At 64.2% G+C, this 20,915-nt stretch overlaps 1 protein-coding gene across 1 annotated transcript in view; it reads left to right on the top strand.

Moving 5' to 3' along the window:
• TNS2 (tensin 2) overlaps nucleotides 1–20,915 on the top strand; it is a 56,984-nt gene that overhangs the window by 11,791 nt on the left and 24,278 nt on the right. The window contains exons 2-3 of the mRNA XM_065419778.1: nucleotides 9,323–9,434; nucleotides 17,410–17,447. Of these exons, the coding sequence (XP_065275850.1) occupies nucleotides 9,323–9,434; nucleotides 17,410–17,447 (150 nt within the window). The remainder of the gene's footprint in view (nucleotides 1–9,322; nucleotides 9,435–17,409; nucleotides 17,448–20,915) is intronic.

Raw genomic sequence — 20,915 nt, 5'->3', positions numbered from 1 at the left:
GTGGAGCCGGGCCTAGACCCCAGCTGTCCTGAGCCGCAGGCCAGTCCCCTGACCTCTAGAGCAGGCCGGTCTCAAAGCGCAGGGGGGTCCTGCAGGCCCCCGGAGCTCTTTGCAGGGCACGTGCAGGGGGTTCTCCAGGGGACGGGCAGCAGGACTGACCTGAGGGGAGCGTTGGAGAAACTCAGGGCCGGGGGAACTTGGGTCTGCACGAGAGCTCCACTCCCCCGCAGAGTAGTTAACCCAGGGCCAGGGCGGCAGGGAAGAGCAGCGGGAATTTGTCAGGGGCTGGTTAATTAGCAGGTCACAAGACTCCAGTGGCAGCCCCTTGGCACCCTCCCAAGGTGCCTGCGGCCCCGGCGAAGCGGAGAGACACAGCAGAGGCGTCAGGCCGGGAGCAGGGGGACAAGCGCGGAGCAGGGAAGGGGGAGGATGGCAGAGAGCAATTGGGGTCCGTCTCCAGGGAGGCAGGGCAGAATTGTGCCCTGCAATTCATTCTCCAGAGCTGTGTCCACTCTGGCTTGGAAGAGGGAGCCGTGCGGGGAGACGGTTCCCCCTGGGGGCCCTTCCCGGTCAGTTTGCCCCGAGATCGTCCTGGTTACCCAGGAAGGAGTCCCCCTTCCCGTGCTGCCTGCCACCCCTTTGCCGTGATCTGCCCCCGTCCCTCCTCTCTGCTTTGGCCTGTGCATTGGGCCATGTGGACTCTCAGCCTTGGGGGCAGGAGCCTGGTTTGTTCCATGTCTGTATAGCGCCTGGCACGCGGTGGGTGCTATCGGCCCAAACTTGCCTGATCCGCCCCCTTGCCCGAGCCAGGATCCCCAGCTCTGAGCCAGCACACGGTGACCAGAGGGGGATGCTTGTTTAGGAGCAGTGGAGGGCCCTGTGGCTGGTTGCCTCTTCCTCAGTGGCTCTGCATCCCTGGAGGGGCAACTGAATGGGTGAGAAAAGAAAACAGGGTGTTCAGGATTCACCCCCCACCCTCCCGTCCACTCTCGCAGGGCTGCGCCGTGCTCCTCGAGTGGGCCAACCCCCCCGAGGCTGAGGAACTGGCGATAGCCCCTGTGCTAGGAGAACTGTCCCATGAGCACGTGCAGTAGGATGGGCTACTTTGACATCCAGCGGCCCTGGGTTCGAATCCCACCATGATCCACCCACGGGTGTGTCCTTACAGGGGGCTGAATTCCACTTTCGGGTGGAAGGGAGAAGTGAAAGCGGGAATCCCAGGCCAGGGGGTCTCTGAGTGGGGCTGGGAGCTCTTGGCCTGGGGGGATGGGATCTGTTGCTGGGGGGAGGGGGGAGAGGAATGAATTATTCCTGTGCGTGGGGAGGGAGAAGGTGTCAGGCCCTGACTCTCAGGCTCTCTCTGCTGCCTTGAGCGGGAGTGAGAGAAAGTGGGGTCTGGGGGCTCCCGTCGATGCTTGGGGCCTGCCCGCCCCAGTTGACAGCCGCGTTGCCAACCCCTCTAGGCCTGACACTGAAAACCCTGGAGATAAAGCCCGGGGCGGGGCCAGAAGGCATTTCCTGGCTGCCTCTGGGAAGGGGCCAGCAGCGGCATGGGTGTCACAAGTGCATCGGCGCTCAGCCCTGCCTGGCCCACGGCGCCGCGTGCGAGCCTCGCCGATGACATGCTACGAGCCATGTGGGGTCGCCGGGCCAGAGCCAGGCCCAGCCGTGTCCTGGCGGGCAGGGCCCCGCCTGCGGTGGCCTTCGCCGTGACCTCAGCGCGAAGGGAAGCGGCTATTGTGAGTCAGGAAACACCAGCTCGTCCCTTCGTCCTGATCCCAGCCCCTGGGCCGGCTTCTGGCTCATTGTTTCCAGCCTCACATCCTATCCCACGCGCCCTGGCCCCCTCCGGCTCTGACCGGGCTGGGCTGCCGGGGGAGTTAGACCTCTGGGGCTGGGACGGGCTGAGCCCACCGTGCCGTCTGGTGCCACCCTGGATGGGGCTGCGTCGGCGCGGGCGGGCGCACTCTCCGGCCGGGCCGGGCCTCTGAGCCAAGAAGGGGACGGGGGCTCAGCCTCTCTGGCCAGCCCAACACCGCGCCTGCGGCCATGAAGCCCAGGCACACAGTGGAGATGCTGCTTAGGGCGCTGGGGAGGCGAGAGAGCACCCGGGTGCCAGGTTCCAGCAGGGTAGGTGTGACCCCCCCTTACCCCCACCCCCCCAACTCAGCTGACAGCCCCACCAGTCCATGGAAGGTGGGGGTGGCATGGGGTGGAGAAAGAAGGATCAGCTCCTCTGCAGTGGGGGTGGGGGGTGTCAGCAACATAGGGCTCACTTGGGGGTCAAGCCCCTCTCATAGGATCTAGGTAGGGTGACCAGATGTCCTGATTTTATAGGGACAGTCCTGATTTTTGGGTCTTTTTCTTAGATAGGCTCCTATTACCCCCCTACCCCGTCCCAATTTTTCATATTTGCTGTCTGGTCACCCTAGATCTAGGGGGGTTAGACATGGGGCTCACTTGGGGGTCAAGCCCCTCTCATAGGATCTAGGGGGGTTAGACATGGGGCTCACTTGGGGGTCAAGCCCCTCTCATAGGATCAGGGGGGATTAGACATGGGGTGCAGGTGTGGGGAGGTCTAGGTCTAGCCCCATGGGGGGCACCTGTGGGTCCGACTCTCCATTGGTAACCAGGGTAACATGGATATGGGGTGGGGGGGCGCTAAGGGAGGCCAAGCCCCAGCCAGCGGGAGGCGCTGTCCCCAGCCGGTGCAGCGGGAAGGATGTTGAGGGTGGGGGCCACAGGCAGGTCCCGGGGCCATCCGAAGGTCCCGCGTCCGGCTGACTCATAAATAGCTTCTAGGAGGGCCCGGCCTTGTGACGGGGCTGTCAGGGCGCCAGGGCTGTGCTAATCGGCGGGGCCCTGGAGCACGGCCCAGCCGGAGCCGTTCCAGGCTCGGAGCAGCAGGAGGAGAGGCTGGAATGTGGGGCCCCTGCTTCCCCGGGCACAGTCCGGCCCGGAGGCTCCAGCTAGTCCCCGGGGCCAGAGCGCGGCCCTTCAGTAAAGAGTGCGGCATGGCCCTGAGCCCTAACGGGCGGTGATGAGCAGAGATGGGGGGGGGTGTGTATAGCAGGGACGCTGGGCGGAAAGGGTTAACCAGGCAGGGCCCGGCACTGGCACTGGGAGGAAAGGATTAACCAGGAAAGGCCTGGCACTGGGAGGGAAGGGTTAACCGGCACTGGCACTGACTGGCACTGGGAGGGAAGGGTTAACCAGGAAAGGCCTGGCACTGGGAGGGAAGGGTTAACCGGCACTGGCACTGGTTGGCACTGGGAGGGAAGGGTTAACCAGGAAAGGCCTGGCACTGGGAGGGAAGGGTTAACCGGCACTGGCACTGACTGGCACTGGGAGGGAAGGGTTAACCGGCACTGGCACTGACTGGCACTGGGAGGGAAGGGTTAACCGGCACTGGCACTGGCTGGCACTGGGAGGGAAGGGTTAACCGGCACTGGCACTGGCTGGCACTGGGAGGGAAGGGTTAACTGGCACTGGCACTGGTTGGCACTGGGATGGAAGGGTTAACCAGGCAGGGCTCGGCACTAGCACTGGATGGCACTGGGAGGGAAGGGTTAACCAGGCAGGGCCCGACACTGGGACTAGGTGGCACTGGAGGGAAGGGTTAACTAGGCAGGGCTCGGCACTGGGACTGGATGGCACTGGAGGGAAGGGTTAACTAGACAAGGCCTGGCACTGGCTGGCACTGGGAGGGAAGGGTTAACCGGCACTGGCACTGGCACTGGATGGCACTGGGAGGGAAGGGTTAACTAGGCAGGGCTCGGCACTAGCACTGGATGGCACTGGGAGGGAAGGGTTAACCAGGCAAGGCCTGGCACTGGCACTGGCTGGCACTGGGAGGGAAGGGTTAATTAGGCAGGGCTCGGCACTAGCACTGGCTGGCACTGGGAGGGAAGGGTTAACTAGGCAGGGCTCGGCACTAGCACTGGATGGCACTGGGAGGGAAGGGTTAACCAGGCAAGGCCTGGCACTGGCACTGGCTGGCACTGGGAGGGAAGGGTTAACCGGCACTGGCACTGGCACTGGATGGCACTGGGAGGGAAGGGTTAACCAGGCAAGGCCTGGCACTGGCACTGGCTGGCACTGGGAGGGAAGGGTTAACCGGCACTGGCACTGGCACTGGCTGGCACTGGGAGGGAAGGGTTAACCGGCACTGGCACTGGCACTGGATGGCACTGGGAGGGAAGGGTTAACTAGGCAGGGCTCGGCACTAGCACTGGATGGCACTGGGAGGGAAGGGTTAACCGGCACTGGCACTGGCACTGGCTGGCACTGGGAGGGAAGGGTTAACCGGCACTGGCACTGGATGGCACTGGGAGGGAAGGGTTAACTAGGCAGGGCTCGGCACTAGCACTGGATGGCACTGGGAGGGAAGGGTTAACCAGGCAAGGCCTGGCACTGGCACTGGCTGGCACTGGGAGGGAAGGGTTAACCGGCACTGGCACTGGCTGGCACTGGGAGGGAAGGGTTAACTGGCACTGGCACTGGATGGCACTGGGAGGGACGGTTTCTCCTGGCCCATCCAGTGGCTTGTAGAGCTCGAAGTTCCCGTGCTGACCCCTCCAAGCCAAGCCTGGCAAAGGCGAGTGGTTAGGGTGCTTGGGAGGAGCTTGGCAGCTACCACCGACCCTTTGGCTGCTTCTCCGATCCCTTCCGCATGCTGGCGGGTCTAAAGCTGGGGTCTGGGTGCTGCTCCCCAGGCCCGGCCCTGCACATCTCTGGCCAGTGCACAGAGCACAGGGCACCGGCCTCCTCTCTGCCACCTTGCTGGGCGATGCCCACGGCTCTCCCACGTCCGCCCCGCCTGCCTCTCGGGGAATATTTGGGGGGCTGATCTGGAGCCAGTGCGCCCCCCTCCTGGAGCTGCATTTTCAGACAAGCTGCACTGGGGGAACCTCAAGCCTCTTTCTCTCACTGGCCGTCCCCATCCAGCGGGCCCCTGCGTGAAACGAGTTTGCTGGGTCTCAGCCCAGATCCTAGCCAGGGGGTGTTGCCAGGCTGCACAGCGGGCTGAGCCCATAGCCAGGGTCCGTGCCAGGTTTGCCCCCTTTCCTCCCCCCACGGCGCTGCGCTCGCTTCACGGCTGTGCTTACCCATGCCAGCTGGATTCCAGCGCGCTCGGGCCGGGCTAGCCTCAGGCACCGCTTTTGCTGTGCAGACAGACCCACCGTTTATACCCTCCCAGCCTGGGCGCTTCGGGGATTATAAAACACTCTCACGGGCGGTTCTGGCACCGGCGTGGGCGGCTGCGATCGGGCGACGGTGGCGCGGGCACCGGGGGATGGGAATTACAGAGACATTCTCGGGCTGGCCGGGGGCCGTGGCTGAGGCTTGGTGCACACAGAGGGTTTTACCAACCCGGTAATTTTCGTGGAATTGGTTTCCAAACGAGAAGCGAGATCCCCGGATTCCGGGCAAGACGTTCCCAGCTTCCCTCCCTCCTGGGGACCTGACCCCACATGGGAACCAGGAAGTGAAACTGACTATGCTGCGGGGAGGGGAGTGAAACTGACCAGCGTGGTTTTGGGATCCCGTGCAAAGGGATTGACTGGGAGGGAGGTCTCTTTGGACCGTTCAGTTCTGGCCTGATCCGTGGCCCAGGGGAAGAGAGGCTAGTTCTCACATTGATCGTTTGACAGGGCCTATTTTAAGGCCGGGCACCCTCCCTACCCGCTCCCTGCCAGCCATTCTCTGAGCACGGGCGTGTTTCCTGAGCAGGGAACACGGAGCTCAGCTTTAGGGGAACCTCCCATCCCGTGTATATCTAGACTGAACTGCAAGGGCCGGTGTCTCTGCTGTGGCCTGGTGTGGGTGCCCGTGGGCATCGGCACACGCTCTTAAGGGGTGCAACAGGGCATCCCCTGCCCGTCTACTGGACACCAGGAGCAACCGGAGAGGGGCGGCAGGGCAGAGACTGTCTATGGGACACCAGGAGCAGCCGTTCTCTGCCAGCACCCTGGGAGGGGGGGGTGAATCTCTAGAGGGAGGGGGGAACGCACACTCCTGCCCAAGGGACATAGCATGGCTCCTTTGCCTTTGATCCACCCTTAGGGTGGCACTAACAGGGGCGCTACACCGGAGGAGGTGCTGGGCACACCTGGCTGCTGCGTGTCTTGTCCCCCCCGCTAAGGGCAGGGCGAGGGGGGTAGAGCAGGGATGGGCCAGGGAGGGATGCCAGCTTGGGCAAGGGAGGGTGTCTCTCATGTTATAGGGAACCCTCCTCCCTCACCGCTCTGCCAGCTGCCCGGCCTCCCTCAGGCGACGGGGAAGTCAGCACTGCGTGGGCCCAGGCTGAGGAGGCCTGAATCTCCCCTTTCCCGAGTTGAGTGGGGGCTGGATCTGGGTCCTGACCCCTCCCTCTGCATTTCTCCTCATCCTTCCTCCCTCTAGCCTAGCTCACAACATCCCCCCTCAAACCACGGTGAACGGGCCCCGGGCACTGAACACTGCCTGCAAGTGGGTGCCCTGCTGGGGGCCAGCCTGGGGCATGTGGATGGGATGGGGTATGCCCATGCCCTGGGTGATGCCTAGAGGCCTGCTGGCCCGGGGACGAGGGCCCAGCCGCGGGTATGACCCAGAGATGCTGGTACGCTGCCCGAGGCGCGGGCACTCAGCAGGCAGCATCGTGACCCGAGCCAGTGAGTAAACATGTTGTTCTCCCGCCCGGTTCCTGGCCTCGGCTGGGAGCGGGGAAGGGCTGGCGGGGGGGGGAGCCTGGCTGTGTCGCAGCTCCCCACGGGCAACGATTGCGAAAGGCAGCCAGAGCCGAGCCAGATCCCTGCTGTCTTTCGCCGCCGGCCTGGGCAGAGAGCAGCCCGCCCCGAAGGGAAAGGACGCAGGGTGGGAGGGCCCTCTGCCCGCCCCCACGCCGGCGCGTCTTGAACAGGATGCCGGTAAGCGATGCCGGCGCGCTGTGGGTCAGCCTGGCTGGGCGGCACCGCCCACGGCCTACGCTGCCAGGGGTCGGGGCTGCAGGCTGGTGGGGCTTGAGGATGCGGGGGGGGGGGGCAGGGAGTGGTGCATGGGTGGGGGCTGCACCATGTGCGGGCCGGCAGGTGTTTCTGATCCTGCCCCGCTCAGCGCCCGCCACCGTGCAAAGACGCTGCCGTTCTCCTACGCCCGCCTGATGGCACGAGGAACGGGGGACAGGATACTCCAGCCAAGCGACCGGTCTACTCGGGTGTCCGTCGGAGACCTGGTGCACTAGAGCCGAGCCGGCTGCACAGCCGTGGTGCCCATCTAGCGCGGGGTCTGGTTTTGTACCGTGCCCATCGCTGGCGTATCTGAGCCCCTCCGAGCACCTGTCTGGAGCCAGAGGCTCGGCTGGGCGCTCTCTGTTGGACACGTGCCCGTGGGTGACTGCGGCGGGTCCTGTGCCAGGCATGCAGTTCAGAGTGAGGAGGGGGCATTTTAGCACTGCAGGGTTTACCCCCCACCACTTCCCCCGCCCCCCAGATCTTGCTGGGCCTTGTCCGCCTTCTCCACATCTCGCTGGGCCCACCCTCGATCCTGCCCTTGAAGAAAGAGCCTTGTTTTCGCAAAACACGCCGGGCAACAAAGCGGGCGATTCATGGCTATTTATAGCGCGGGCGGCCATGCCCGAGCCGGCGTGAATGGCCCATTCAGCGGGGTTTATACAGGCGCAGTCACCCCTTCCCTTCCCTTCCTCCCCAGGGACGAACTACATGTCCCAGGAGCCTCCTGCCCTGCTCGGGAGGGGCGGGGGGGAGTGGAGGATGCCTGGCTGATTTCAGGCATCATTAACCAGATGGAGGGGGAACCAGGCTGGAACCAGTTTGGTGCCGCTCCTGCCAGCCTGGATCGGGTGGCTTGGCTACCAGGGTGCAGGAGGGGGGGTAGTTGGCTCCAGTGTCCGCTGGATGGTGTGAGAGAAGAGAAAAAAGGGGGGGGGGCTTTGGGGGCACCCCTGTGTCTGTCCTGAACTGGTGACCACCCCCGGAGTGGGGTTAAAGGTGGGGTGAGGGTCTCAGCCCCCCCCCCCATCACTTTCATACGCAAAACCCAAAGGGGAGCGTGGCCAGACCATGCAATGGGGCAGGGAGGGTGGTTTGAGCATTGGCCTGCTAAACCCAGGGTTGTGAGTTCAATCCTTGAGGGGGCCATTTAGGGATCTAGGGCAAAAATCTGTCTGGGGATTGGTCCTGCTTTGAGTAGGGCGTTGGACTAGATGACCTCCTGAGATCCCTTCCAACCCTGATAGTCTATGACAGGGCTCTGGAAGCAGCAATAAACAGCCTCTACCCTTAGGGGGCAGCACTGGGGCACTGGCAGGGCTGTTCTCTCAGTGGGGCAGGGGCCGTCCCAGTTTTGAGGGCTTTCAGGGCTAGCCCCAACGAGGCCTGTTAACTCGGCCCGCCTTCTAAACCCACCCACCCCCCGCTGCAAAGGCGGGGGCATCGCTGCTGTTACTGCAGCAGGCCCTGAGAACAGTGCCCTGTTGCGCCAGACGCTGTACGTACGTACACAAAACAAAGCTGTCCTGCCCCGAAAAGCTCATGGGCCAAACAGACCAAGGGTCGGAGGGGAAACCGAGGCACAGGGTGAGTAAGTGACTTGCTCAAGACCACTGGTAGAACTGGGGGTAGAACCCAGGTGTCCTGGCTCCCAGTCTAACACTAGCAGGGAGCATTCCTACCCCTGGTGGTGGGCTCAGGCCAGTGGAATTTGGCCCTGTGTAACTGAGGCCTCCCCAGCAGAGGGCCGGTGCGTGGGGGCAGGGACAGAGACTCTGCGGGGAATCCATGGCATTTCAGACCAAGCCCCCCCCCACACACACACACATACCCCAGCCACACGGCTGGAATCCGGCCCCTCGAGAGGCTGCGTTTCCGGCCGGCCAGCTGTTGCGTTTCTGGCTAATTGGTGCTGCGCTGTGGGGCTGGGAAGCCAGGAGGGGGATGGGGGTCAGCGTGGGGGAGGCGGTTGGGAAAGGCCCCCCGCAGCTGGCAGGACACATTCCTGACACAGTCATTGGCCCTAACTGGCGCTCGGAGGGGCTGGGAGAGTGAAACTTGGCAGTAGTGCCCTGGGGCGTAGGGCCTGCTGTGCCCGGGGACTGGGGCATGGAGTGGGCTGTAGAGACCGAGCGCCCCCTGCAGGTGGGTGTCCAGTGCCCTGTCGCTCTCTCCAGAGAGGCAGCATGGTCTGGCTGAAGCACGGACCTAGCGCTCAGGAGACCTGGTGTCTCTCCCTGGGCCCGCCACTGCCCTGCTGGGTGAGCTACACACTGCTCTCCCCACGCTTTAGTGACCCCGGTACCAATTCTGCCCTGTGTTTGCCTCCGTAGCCGGAGAAGGGGCCCAAGCTGCACAGCTTCAAGGAGAAGGCCTTTAAGAAGAAGAAGAGAGCGTGTGTGGTGTGTAAGGAATCCATCGAGGCGCTGGGCCTCGTCTGCCAAGGTACCAGCCCCCATCGCCCTTGCCCTCCTCAAACCCGGGGCGGGGGCGGGCGGTCCGAGGGATCCCAGCCTGGCGACCCACAGCCTCAGCAGCACAGTACCCAGGGCACTAGCACCAGGACTCACACTCCCAGCCCTGGGGCTCACCAGGAGCCGAGCCCTAGTGCACTAGCACCAGGACTCACACTCCCAGCCCCGCGGCTCACCAGGAGCCAAGCCCTAGTGCACTAGCACCAGGAGTCACACTCCCAGCCCCGCGGCTCACCAGGAGCCAAGCCCTAGTGCACTAGCACCAGGACTCACACTCCCAGCCCCGGGGCTCACCAGGAGCCAAGCCCTAGTGCACTAGCACCAGGAGTCACACTCCCAGCCCCGCGGCTCACCAGGAGCCAAGCCCTAGTGCACTAGCACCAGGAGTCACACTCCCAGCCCCGCGGCTCACCAGGAGCCAAGCCCTAGTGCACTAGCACCAGGACTCACACTCCCAGCCCCGGGGCTCACCAGGAGCCAGGCCCTAGTGCACTAGCACCAGGACTCACACTCCCAGCCAGGGGCACACCAGGAGCCAGGCCCTAGTGCACTAGCACCAGGAGTCACACTCCCAGCCCGGGGCTCACCAGGAGCCAGGCCCTAGTGCACTAGCACCAGGAGTCACACTCCCAGCCCGGGGCTCACCAGGAGCCAAGCCCTAGTGCACTAGCACCAGGACTCACACTCCCAGCCCAGGGCACACCAAGAGCCAGGCCCTAGTGCACTAGCACCAGGAGTCACACTCCCAGCCTGGGGCACACCAAGAGCCAGGCCCTAGTGCACTAGCAACAGGACTCACACTCCCAGCCCGGGGCACACCAAGAGCCAGGCCCTAGTGCACTAGCACCAGGACTCACACTCCCAGCCCCGGGGCTCACCAGGAGCCAAGCCCTAGTGCACTAGCACCAGGACTCACACTCCCAGCCCTGGGGCTCACCAGGAGCCAAGCCCTAGTGCACTAGCACCAGGAGTCACACTCCCAGCCCGGGGCACACCAAGAGCCAGGCCCTAGTGCACTAGCACCAGGAGTCACACTCCCAGCCTGGGGCTCACCAGGAGCCAAGCCCTAGTGCACTAGCACCAGGAGTCACACTCCCAGCCCGGGGCACACCAAGAGCCAAGCCCTAGTGCACTAGCAACAGGACTCACACTCCCAGCCCGGGGCACACCAAGAGCCAGGCCCTAGTGCACTAGCACCAGGACTCACACTCCCAGCCCCGGGGCTCACCAGGAGCCAAGCCCTAGTGCACTAGCACCAGGACTCACACTCCCAGCCCTGGGGCTCACCAGGAGCCAAGCCCTAGTGCACTAGCACCAGGAGTCACACTCCCAGCCCGGGGCACACCAAGAGCCAGGCCCTAGTGCACTAGCACCAGGAGTCACACTCCCAGCCTGGGGCACACCAAGAGCCAGGCCCTAGTGCACTAGCACCAGGAGTCACACTCCCAGCCTGGGGCACACCAAGAGCCAGGCCCTAGTGCACTAGCAACAGGACTCACACTCCCAGCCCGGGGCACACCAAGAGCCAGGCCCTAGTGCACTAGCACCAGGACTCACACTCCCAGCCCCGGGGCTCACCAGGAGCCAAGCCCTAGTGCACTAGCACCAGGACTCACACTCCCAGCCCTGGGGCTCACCAGGAGCCAAGCCCTAGTGCACTAGCACCAGGAGTCACACTCCCAGCCCGGGGCACACCAAGAGCCAGGCCCTAGTGCACTAGCACCAGGAGTCACACTCCCAGCCTGGGGCTCACCAGGAGCCAAGCCCTAGTGCACTAGCACCAGGAGTCACACTCCCAGCCCGGGGCACACCAAGAGCCAAGCCCTAGTGCACTAGCAACAGGACTCACACTCCCAGCCCGGGGCACACCAAGAGCCAGGCCCTAGTGCACTAGCACCAGGACTCACACTCCCAGCCCCGGGGCTCACCAGGAGCCAAGCCCTAGTGCACTAGCACCAGGACTCACACTCCCAGCCCTGGGGCTCACCAGGAGCCAAGCCCTAGTGCACTAGCACCAGGAGTCACACTCCCAGCCCGGGGCACACCAAGAGCCAGGCCCTAGTGCACTAGCACCAGGAGTCACACTCCCAGCCTGGGGCACACCAAGAGCCAGGCCCTAGTGCACTAGCACCAGGACTCACACTCCCAGCCCGGGGCACACCAAGAGCCAGGCCCTAGTGCACTAGCACCAGGACTCACACTCCCAGCCCCGGGGCACACCAAGAGCTGAGCCCTAGTGCACTAGCACCAGGAGTCACACTCCCAGCCCGGGGCACACCAAGAGCCGAGCCCTAGTGCACTAGCAACAGGAGTCACACTCCCAGCCCGGGGCACACCAGGAGCCAGGCCCTAGTGCACTAGCACCAGGACTCACACTCCCAGCCCGGGGCTCACCAAGAGCCGAGCCCTAGTGCACTAGCACCAGAAGTCACACTCCCAGCCCGGGGCACACCAGGAGCCAGGCCCTAGTGCACTAGCACCAGGACTCACACTCCCAGCCCGGGGCTCACCAAGAGCCGAGCCCTAGTGCACTAGCACCAGAAGTCACACTCCCAGCCTGGGGCTCACCAGGAGCCAAGCCCTAGTGCACTAGCACCAGGACTCACACTCCCAGCCCGGGGCTCACCAAGAGCCGAGCCCTAGTGCACTAGCACCAGGACTCACACTCCCAGCCCTGGGGCTCACCAGGAGCCAAGCCCTAGTGCACTAGCACCAGGAGTCACACTCCCAGCCCGGGGCACACCAAGAGCCGAGCCCTAGTGCACTAGCACCAGGAGTCACACTCCCAGCCTGGGGCACACCAAGAGCCAGGCCCTAGTGCACTAGCACCAGGAGTCACACTCCCAGCCTGGGGCACACCAAGAGCCAGGCCCTAGTGCACTAGCACCAGGACTCACACTCCCAGCCCGGGGCACACCAAGAGCCAGGCCCTAGTGCACTAGCACCAGGAGTCACACTCCCAGCCCGGGGCACACCAAGAGCCGAGCCCTAGTGCACTAGCACCAGGAGTCACACTCCCAGCCTGGGGCACACCAAGAGCCAGGCCCTAGTGCACTAGCACCAGGAGTCACACTCCCAGCCCCGGGGCTCACCAAGAGCCAGGCCCTAGTGCACTAGCACCAGGAGTCACACTCCCAGCCCCGGGGCTCACCAAGAGCCAGGCCCTAGTGCACTAGCACCAGGAGTCACACTCCCAGCCTGGGGCACACCAGGAGCCGAGCCCTAGTGCACTAGCACCAGGAGTCACACTCCCAGCCTGGGGCACACCAGGAGCCGAGCCCTAGTGCACTAGCACCAGGAGTCACACTCCCAGCCCGGGGCACACCAAGAGCCGAGCCCTAGTGCACTAGCACCAGGAGTCACACTCCCAGCCTGGGGCACACCAAGAGCCAGGCCCTAGTGCACTAGCACCAGGAGTCACACTCCCAGCCCGGGGCACACCAAGAGCCGAGCCCTAGTGCACTAGCACCAGGAGTCACACTCCCAGCCTGGGGCACACCAGGAGCCGAGCCCTAGTGCACTAGCACCAGGAGTCACACTCCCAGCCCGGGGCACACCAAGAGCCAAGCCCTAGTGCACTAGCAACAGGACTCACACTCCCAGCCCGGGGCACACCAAGAGCCAGGCCCTAGTGCACTAGCACCAGGACTCACACTCCCAGCCCCGGGGCTCACCAGGAGCCAAGCCCTAGTGCACTAGCACCAGGACTCACACTCCCAGCCCTGGGGCTCACCAGGAGCCAAGCCCTAGTGCACTAGCACCAGGAGTCACACTCCCAGCCCGGGGCACACCAAGAGCCAGGCCCTAGTGCACTAGCACCAGGAGTCACACTCCCAGCCTGGGGCACACCAAGAGCCAGGCCCTAGTGCACTAGCACCAGGACTCACACTCCCAGCCCGGGGCACACCAAGAGCCAGGCCCTAGTGCACTAGCACCAGGACTCACACTCCCAGCCCCGGGGCACACCAAGAGCCGAGCCCTAGTGCACTAGCACCAGGAGTCACACTCCCAGCCCGGGGCACACCAAGAGCCGAGCCCTAGTGCACTAGCAACAGGAGTCACACTCCCAGCCCGGGGCACACCAGGAGCCAGGCCCTAGTGCACTAGCACCAGGACTCACACTCCCAGCCCGGGGCTCACCAAGAGCCGAGCCCTAGTGCACTAGCACCAGAAGTCACACTCCCAGCCCGGGGCACACCAGGAGCCAGGCCCTAGTGCACTAGCACCAGGACTCACACTCCCAGCCCGGGGCTCACCAAGAGCCGAGCCCTAGTGCACTAGCACCAGAAGTCACACTCCCAGCCTGGGGCTCACCAGGAGCCAAGCCCTAGTGCACTAGCACCAGGACTCACACTCCCAGCCCGGGGCTCACCAAGAGCCGAGCCCTAGTGCACTAGCACCAGGACTCACACTCCCAGCCCTGGGGCTCACCAGGAGCCAAGCCCTAGTGCACTAGCACCAGGAGTCACACTCCCAGCCCGGGGCACACCAAGAGCCGAGCCCTAGTGCACTAGCACCAGGAGTCACACTCCCAGCCTGGGGCACACCAAGAGCCAGGCCCTAGTGCACTAGCACCAGGAGTCACACTCCCAGCCTGGGGCACACCAAGAGCCAGGCCCTAGTGCACTAGCACCAGGACTCACACTCCCAGCCCGGGGCACACCAAGAGCCAGGCCCTAGTGCACTAGCACCAGGACTCACACTCCCAGCCCGGGGCACACCAAGAGCCGAGCCCTAGTGCACTAGCACCAGGAGTCACACTCCCAGCCTGGGGCACACCAAGAGCCAGGCCCTAGTGCACTAGCACCAGGAGTCACACTCCCAGCCCCGGGGCTCACCAAGAGCCAGGCCCTAGTGCACTAGCACCAGGAGTCACACTCCCAGCCCCGGGGCTCACCAAGAGCCAGGCCCTAGTGCACTAGCACCAGGAGTCACACTCCCAGCCTGGGGCACACCAGGAGCCGAGCCCTAGTGCACTAGCACCAGGAGTCACACTCCCAGCCTGGGGCACACCAGGAGCCGAGCCCTAGTGCACTAGCACCAGGAGTCACACTCCCAGCCCGGGGCACACCAAGAGCCGAGCCCTAGTGCACTAGCACCAGGAGTCACACTCCCAGCCTGGGGCACACCAAGAGCCAGGCCCTAGTGCACTAGCACCAGGAGTCACACTCCCAGCCCGGGGCACACCAAGAGCCGAGCCCTAGTGCACTAGCACCAGGAGTCACACTCCCAGCCTGGGGCACACCAAGAGCCGAGCCCTAGTGCACTAGCACCAGGAGTCACACTCCCAGCCCCGGGGCTCACCAAGAGCCGAGCCCTAGTGCACTAGCACCAGGAGTCACACTCCCAGCCCGGGGCTCACCAAGAGCCGAGCCCTAGTGCACTAGCACCAGGAGTCACACTCCCAGCCCGGGGCACACCAAGAGCCAGGCCCTAGTGCACTAGCACCAGGAGTCACACTCCCAGCCTGGGGCTCACCAGGAGCCAAGCCCTAGTGCACTAGCACCAGGAGTCACACTCCCAGCCCGGGGCACACCAAGAGCCAAGCCCTAGTGCACTAGCAACAGGACTCACACTCCCAGCCCGGGGCACACCAAGAGCCAGGCCCTAGTGCACTAGCACCAGGACTCACACTCCCAGCCCCGGGGCTCACCAGGAGCCAAGCCCTAGTGCACTAGCACCAGGACTCACACTCCCAGCCCTGGGGCTCACCAGGAGCCAAGCCCTAGTGCACTAGCACCAGGAGTCACACTCCCAGCCCGGGGCACACCAAGAGCCGAGCCCTAGTGCACTAGCAACAGGAGTCACACTCCCAGCCCGGGGCACACCAGGAGCCAGGCCCTAGTGCACTAGCACCAGGACTCACACTCCCAGCCCGGGGCTCACCAAGAGCCGAGCCCTAGTGCACTAGCACCAGAAGTCACACTCCCAGCCCGGGGCACACCAGGAGCCAGGCCCTAGTGCACTAGCACCAGGACTCACACTCCCAGCCCGGGGCTCACCAAGAGCCGAGCCCTAGTGCACTAGCACCAGAAGTCACACTCCCAGCCTGGGGCTCACCAGGAGCCAAGCCCTAGTGCACTAGCACCAGGAGTCACACTCCCAGCCTGGGGCTCACCAAGAGCCGAGCCCTAGTGCACTAGCACCAGGACTCACACTCCCAGCCCTGGGGCTCACCAGGAGCCAAGCCCTAGTGCACTAGCACCAGGACTCACACTCCCAGCCCGGGGCACACCAAGAGCCGAGCCCTAGTGCACTAGCACCAGGAGTCACACTCCCAGCCTGGGGCACACCAAGAGCCAGGCCCTAGTGCACTAGCACCAGGAGTCACACTCCCAGCCCCGGGGCTCACCAAGAGCCAGGCCCTAGTGCACTAGCACCAGGAGTCACACTCCCAGCCCCGGGGCTCACCAAGAGCCAGGCCCTAGTGCACTAGCACCAGGAGTCACACTCCCAGCCTGGGGCACACCAGGAGCCGAGCCCTAGTGCACTAGCACCAGGAGTCACACTCCCAGCCTGGGGCACACCAGGAGCCGAGCCCTAGTGCACTAGCACCAGGAGTCACACTCCCAGCCCGGGGCACACCAAGAGCCGAGCCCTAGTGCACTAGCACCAGGAGTCACACTCCCAGCCTGGGGCACACCAAGAGCCAGGCCCTAGTGCACTAGCACCAGGAGTCACACTCCCAGCCCGGGGCACACCAAGAGCCGAGCCCTAGTGCACTAGCACCAGGAGTCACACTCCCAGCCTGGGGCACACCAAGAGCCGAGCCCTAGTGCACTAGCACCAGGAGTCACACTCCCAGCCCCGGGGCTCACCAAGAGCCGAGCCCTAGTGCACTAGCACCAGGAGTCACACTCCCAGCCCGGGGCTCACCAAGAGCCGAGCCCTAGTGCACTAGCACCAGGAGTCACACTCCCAGCCCGGGGCTCACCAGGAGCCAAGCCCTAGTGCACTAGCACCAGGAGTCACACTCCCAGCCCCGGGGCTCACCAAGAGCCGAGCCCTAGTGCACTAGCACCAGGAGTCACACTCCCAGCCTGGGGCACACCAAGAGCCGAGCCCTAGTGCACTAGCACCAGGAGTCACACTCCCAGCCTGGGGCTCACCAAGAGCCGAGCCCTAGTGCACTAGCACCAGGAGTCACACTCCCAGCCTGGGGCACACCAAGAGCCGAGCCCTAGTGCACTAGCACCAGGAGTCACACTCCCAGCCTGGGGCACACCAAGAGCCGAGCCCTAGTGCACTAGCACCAGGAGTCACACTCCCAGCCTGGGGCACACCAAGAGACAGGCCCTAGTGCACTAGCACCAGGAGTCACACTCCCAGCCCGGGGCACACCAAGAGCCGAGCCCTAGTGCACTAGCACCAGGAGTCACACTCCCAGCCCGGGGCACACCAAGAGCCGAGCCCTAGTGCACTAGCACCAGGAGTCACACTCCCAGCCTGGGGCACACCAAGAGCCGAGCCCTAGTGCACTAGCACCAGAAGTCACACTCCCAGCCTGGGGCACACCAAGAGCCGAGCCCTAGTGCACTAGCACCAGAAGTCACACTCCCAGCCTGGGGCACACCAAGAGCCAGGCCCTAGTGCACTAGCACCAGGACTCACACTCCCAGCCCCCGGGCTCACCAGGAGCCAGGCCCCCGTGCACTAGCACCAGTATTCACACTCCCAGCCCCCGGGCTCACCAGAAGCTAGGCCCCAGTGCACAAGCGCCAGGACTAACAGTCCCAGCCCCCAAGCACACTAGAAGCCAGGCCGCAGCACATGAGCACCAGGACTCACACTCCCAGCCCCCGTGCACACTAGGAGCCAGGCCGCAGCACACGAGCACCGGTGTTCACATGCCCAGCCCCGGGGCTCACCAGGAGCCAGGCCCCAGTGCACTAGCCCTGGCCTGTGCAGGGATCTCCCCTTCACACCCCCTTTTCTCTCCCCTACAGCCTGCAAGATCGCCAGCCACAAGAAATGCGAAGCGAAGGTAGGAGAAGGCGCGATGCTGAATTGGGGGGTGGGGGGAGATGGCTGGAGCCCAGCCTTTGGGACCATGTCCCTTCCTGGCCACATGTGATGGGCAAACCCAGCTGATGGGCACCCAATGTGGCAGGCAGGGGTGTCTGTCCATAGAGGGTGACCCCAGTTCCACCCTGCACGGTCCAGCGGGCACATGGCTTGGAGCGCTCCCGCCCCTCCAGCTCCCAGGCCGTGCTCGGGGAGGGTGGCCGTGCCCATCGCCAGCTCTCAGGAATGGGCAGGGTTGCTCGCCCCCATGGGGCAGAAGGAGGATGGGGACCTGCCCCCCAGAGGGCAGGAAGAGACTCCTGGCGGCAGGGAATGGGGGAGCTCGGCCGGGGAAGGGAGCCACTGTGGGTGCCAGCTTCAGCACTGCAGGAACTGGTCCCTGCGGCCCTGCGGCGCCAGGGGTTGGGTGAGGGAGGGATGAAATTCAGCCTCAGTGACCCAGGATCCTGCCCTGTTTGCTGGGAGATCCAGGCCCTTATCTCTGCCTGGGCCAGCAAAGGGCAAGATAAGAGCCGAAGGGAGCACATCTGAAGAGCAGCAGGAACATGGGGCCGTGGGAAATGTCCTGAGCCGAGGGAGGGCAGAGTGGGGGCCAGCAGCGTGGCCGAGCAAACATTCCCCGGGGCTCTGGCATGAGATGTGGAGTCCTTCCCTCTCCGAGAGATGGACTGCGGCTGCTAATGCCGGAGCGGGTTTCCGGGGGCTTTGTGTGAGCTACGCTGGGAGAACTCAGATTTACTGGGGTTCTGGCAGGGCACTGCTGTGGGGAAGCTCACAGCACTGGGGTCCCGGCAGGGCACTGCTGTGAGGAAGCTCAAAGCGCTGGGGTCCTGGCAGGGCACTGCTGTGAGGAAGCTGACAGTGCTGGGGTCCTGGAAGGGCACTGCTGTGAGGAAGCTCAAAGCGCTGGGGTCCTGGCAGGGCACTGCTGTGAGCAGGGCACTGCTTTAGGGAAGCTCACAGCGCTGGGGTCCCAGCAGGGCACTGCTGTAGGGAAGCTCACAACGCTGGGGTCCCAGCAGGGCACTGCTGTAGGGAAGCTCACAATGCTGGGATCCCAGCAGGGCACTGCTTTAGGGAAGCTCACAACGCTGGGGTCCCAGCAGGGCACTGCTGTGAGGAAACTCACAACCCTGGAACACTGCTCCAAGCTTTCCTCTCATCCCCTCCTACCACACCTGGCTTGAGACCCAGTGCCAGGGACGGTTCCGCATGGCCCAGCACTCGGCTTTGAGCCCTCTCTGCCCCGTGCTGAGCCCCACGGCTATCTGCAGCCCTCGGAGCCCGCTCACCGTGCCGGAGCCCCCGACGGTGGCGTCTCTGGCCCTTTAAGCCTTGGTTGTGTAATTATGGTTGCGCGGAGCTGGGAGTTTTTCTTGGCCCTGGGCCAGCGTCTGCAGCTGGAGGCTGCTGGTTCTCCTCCGGGATTTTCCGGGGCTCTTTGCTCCGTCCGTCCGTCCAAGGGGCGGAGGGCTGCGCTGGAGTCAGAGGAGGGGAAGGCGGGGGGCGAAGGGAGAAGTGGCTGAGTGAGGGAGGAGAGGATAGAGGGAGCGGAGAAGATCCTGCACCGGAGGGGGAATTGGGGGCCTCCCCATGCGGGGAAGAGCTGGATGGAGAAACCCGGCATCCTAAAGACGAACGCCACCCTGCCCTGCTGACCCCCAGGTAAAGCTCCGCGGCTGACAGCCAGGGGGAGCTGCGGGCGAGGCGGGGACAGGACAGGACGCCCCTCTGATCGGCCCTCTCCGCCCCCTCCACCAGGGGGCAGCCTAGGGCAGAGGAGGACCTGATTGCTAAGAGGACTTCATCTGCCCCTGGGCTTTGCCCAAGGAGTGTCTGTCAGGGGCGTTTATCAGCTGGCAGGAGGTGCCCGGGGGGTCCGGAGCCTGCTACTGGGAAGGGTGGGCAGGGCTGGGCACCGTGCCCCAGCAAGTTATCTCCGTTCAGTGCTCTCCGGATGCCTGGGTCCCTTAGAGGTGAGGTTACGCTGAGATGACACCTTGCGAGAGGGGGGTTTATAGACTGAGGCATCATCTAGTGTTTAGAGGACTGGTAGCAGGACTCCTCTGTTCCTTGCTCTGAGAGGGAGTGGGGTCTAGTGGTTAGATGAAGGGGGCTGGGGGCCAGGACTCCTGGGTTCTATCCCAAGCTCTGGGAGGGAGTGTGCTCTAATGGTTGGAGAAAGGGGGGGGGGAATAGGGAGCCAGGACTCCTGGGTTCCGTCACTCCCTCTGCTACCGACACAGAGTGACTGTGGGCAAGTACCTGTGCCTGCTCTGTGCCTCAGTTTCCCCACCTCCAAGCTGACTTTCGGGGAGCGGGGGGTGAAGTGTGGTGGTTGGTAGAAGCAACATGCTCTTCAAACACTGATCCTGTTCATAGGTAGCGGCCCCAAGCGGGGCTGGGGGGGCAGCCAGGGGGACCCCTTTCCACATGGCCCTTGCTTCTCTCCCAGAGTTTCTGGTTACGGTGCTTTTCCCACCTCCCAGCCCCCTCTCCATCCCGCAGGCCGAGCCAGATGTTTTCCCAGGCCGAAGCTGAGCGGCAGAGCGGGGAGAGGGGGCAGGAAGTTTGCACTGAGGACGATTTGTGCGACACACTTTGCTCTGGACAGCAAATGTTGTTCAGACAGAAACTGCAGGAGGGGAGGGGAGGGGAGTTAACAGGCCAGGGGACAAGGGAGAGGATAGCAGAAGGGATGCAAGGTGGCTAGCAGGAGCCGCGGAGGAGATGGCTCTTGCGCCAAGGTGGGACGGGCACCAATTGCCTAGCCAGGAGGAGGGAGAGGAAAGGAGATCGGATGTGTGAGGGGCTCCTGGGGTGGGATGTGGGGAATGCAGGCTGGGGGGGTCGGATCAGTGAGGGATTTGGGGGGCAGTGAGGAGCACAGGCCGGGGGGTGTCAGATCAGTGTGGGGCTCGGGGGGTCAGAACAGTGAGGGATTTGGGGGGCAGTGGGGAGCACAGGCTGGGGGGTGTCAGATCAGTGTGGGGTTCAGAGGGTCAGATCAGTGAGGCATTTGGGGGAAGTGGGGAGCACAGGCCGGGGGGTGTCAGATCAGTGTGGGGTTCAGAGGGTCGGATCAGTGAGGGATTTGGGGGGCAGTGGGGAGCACAGAGTGGAGGGGTCAGATCAATGTGTGGCTTGGGGGGATGGGGAGCGCAGGCTGGGGGTGGGGGGGTCTGATCAGTGCGAAGCTCAGAGGGATGGGGAGTGTAGGCCAGGAGAGGGGGGCTCGAGGGGAGCTCAGTCCAGAGCAGGGGTGGCCAACCTGTGGCTCCGGAGTCACATGCGGCTCTTCAGACGTTAATATGCGGCTCCTTGTATAGGCACCGAGTCCGGGGCTGGAGCTACAGGCGCCAACTTTCCACTGTGCCGGGGGGTGCTCACTGGTCATCCCCTGGCTCTGCCACAGGCCCTGTCCCCA

Source organism: Emys orbicularis, chromosome 19 (assembly GCF_028017835.1).
Source record: "Emys orbicularis isolate rEmyOrb1 chromosome 19, rEmyOrb1.hap1, whole genome shotgun sequence".
Lineage (NCBI taxonomy): Eukaryota > Metazoa > Chordata > Testudines > Emydidae > Emys > Emys orbicularis.
This window is presented reverse-complemented; position numbering and strand designations above follow the sequence as displayed.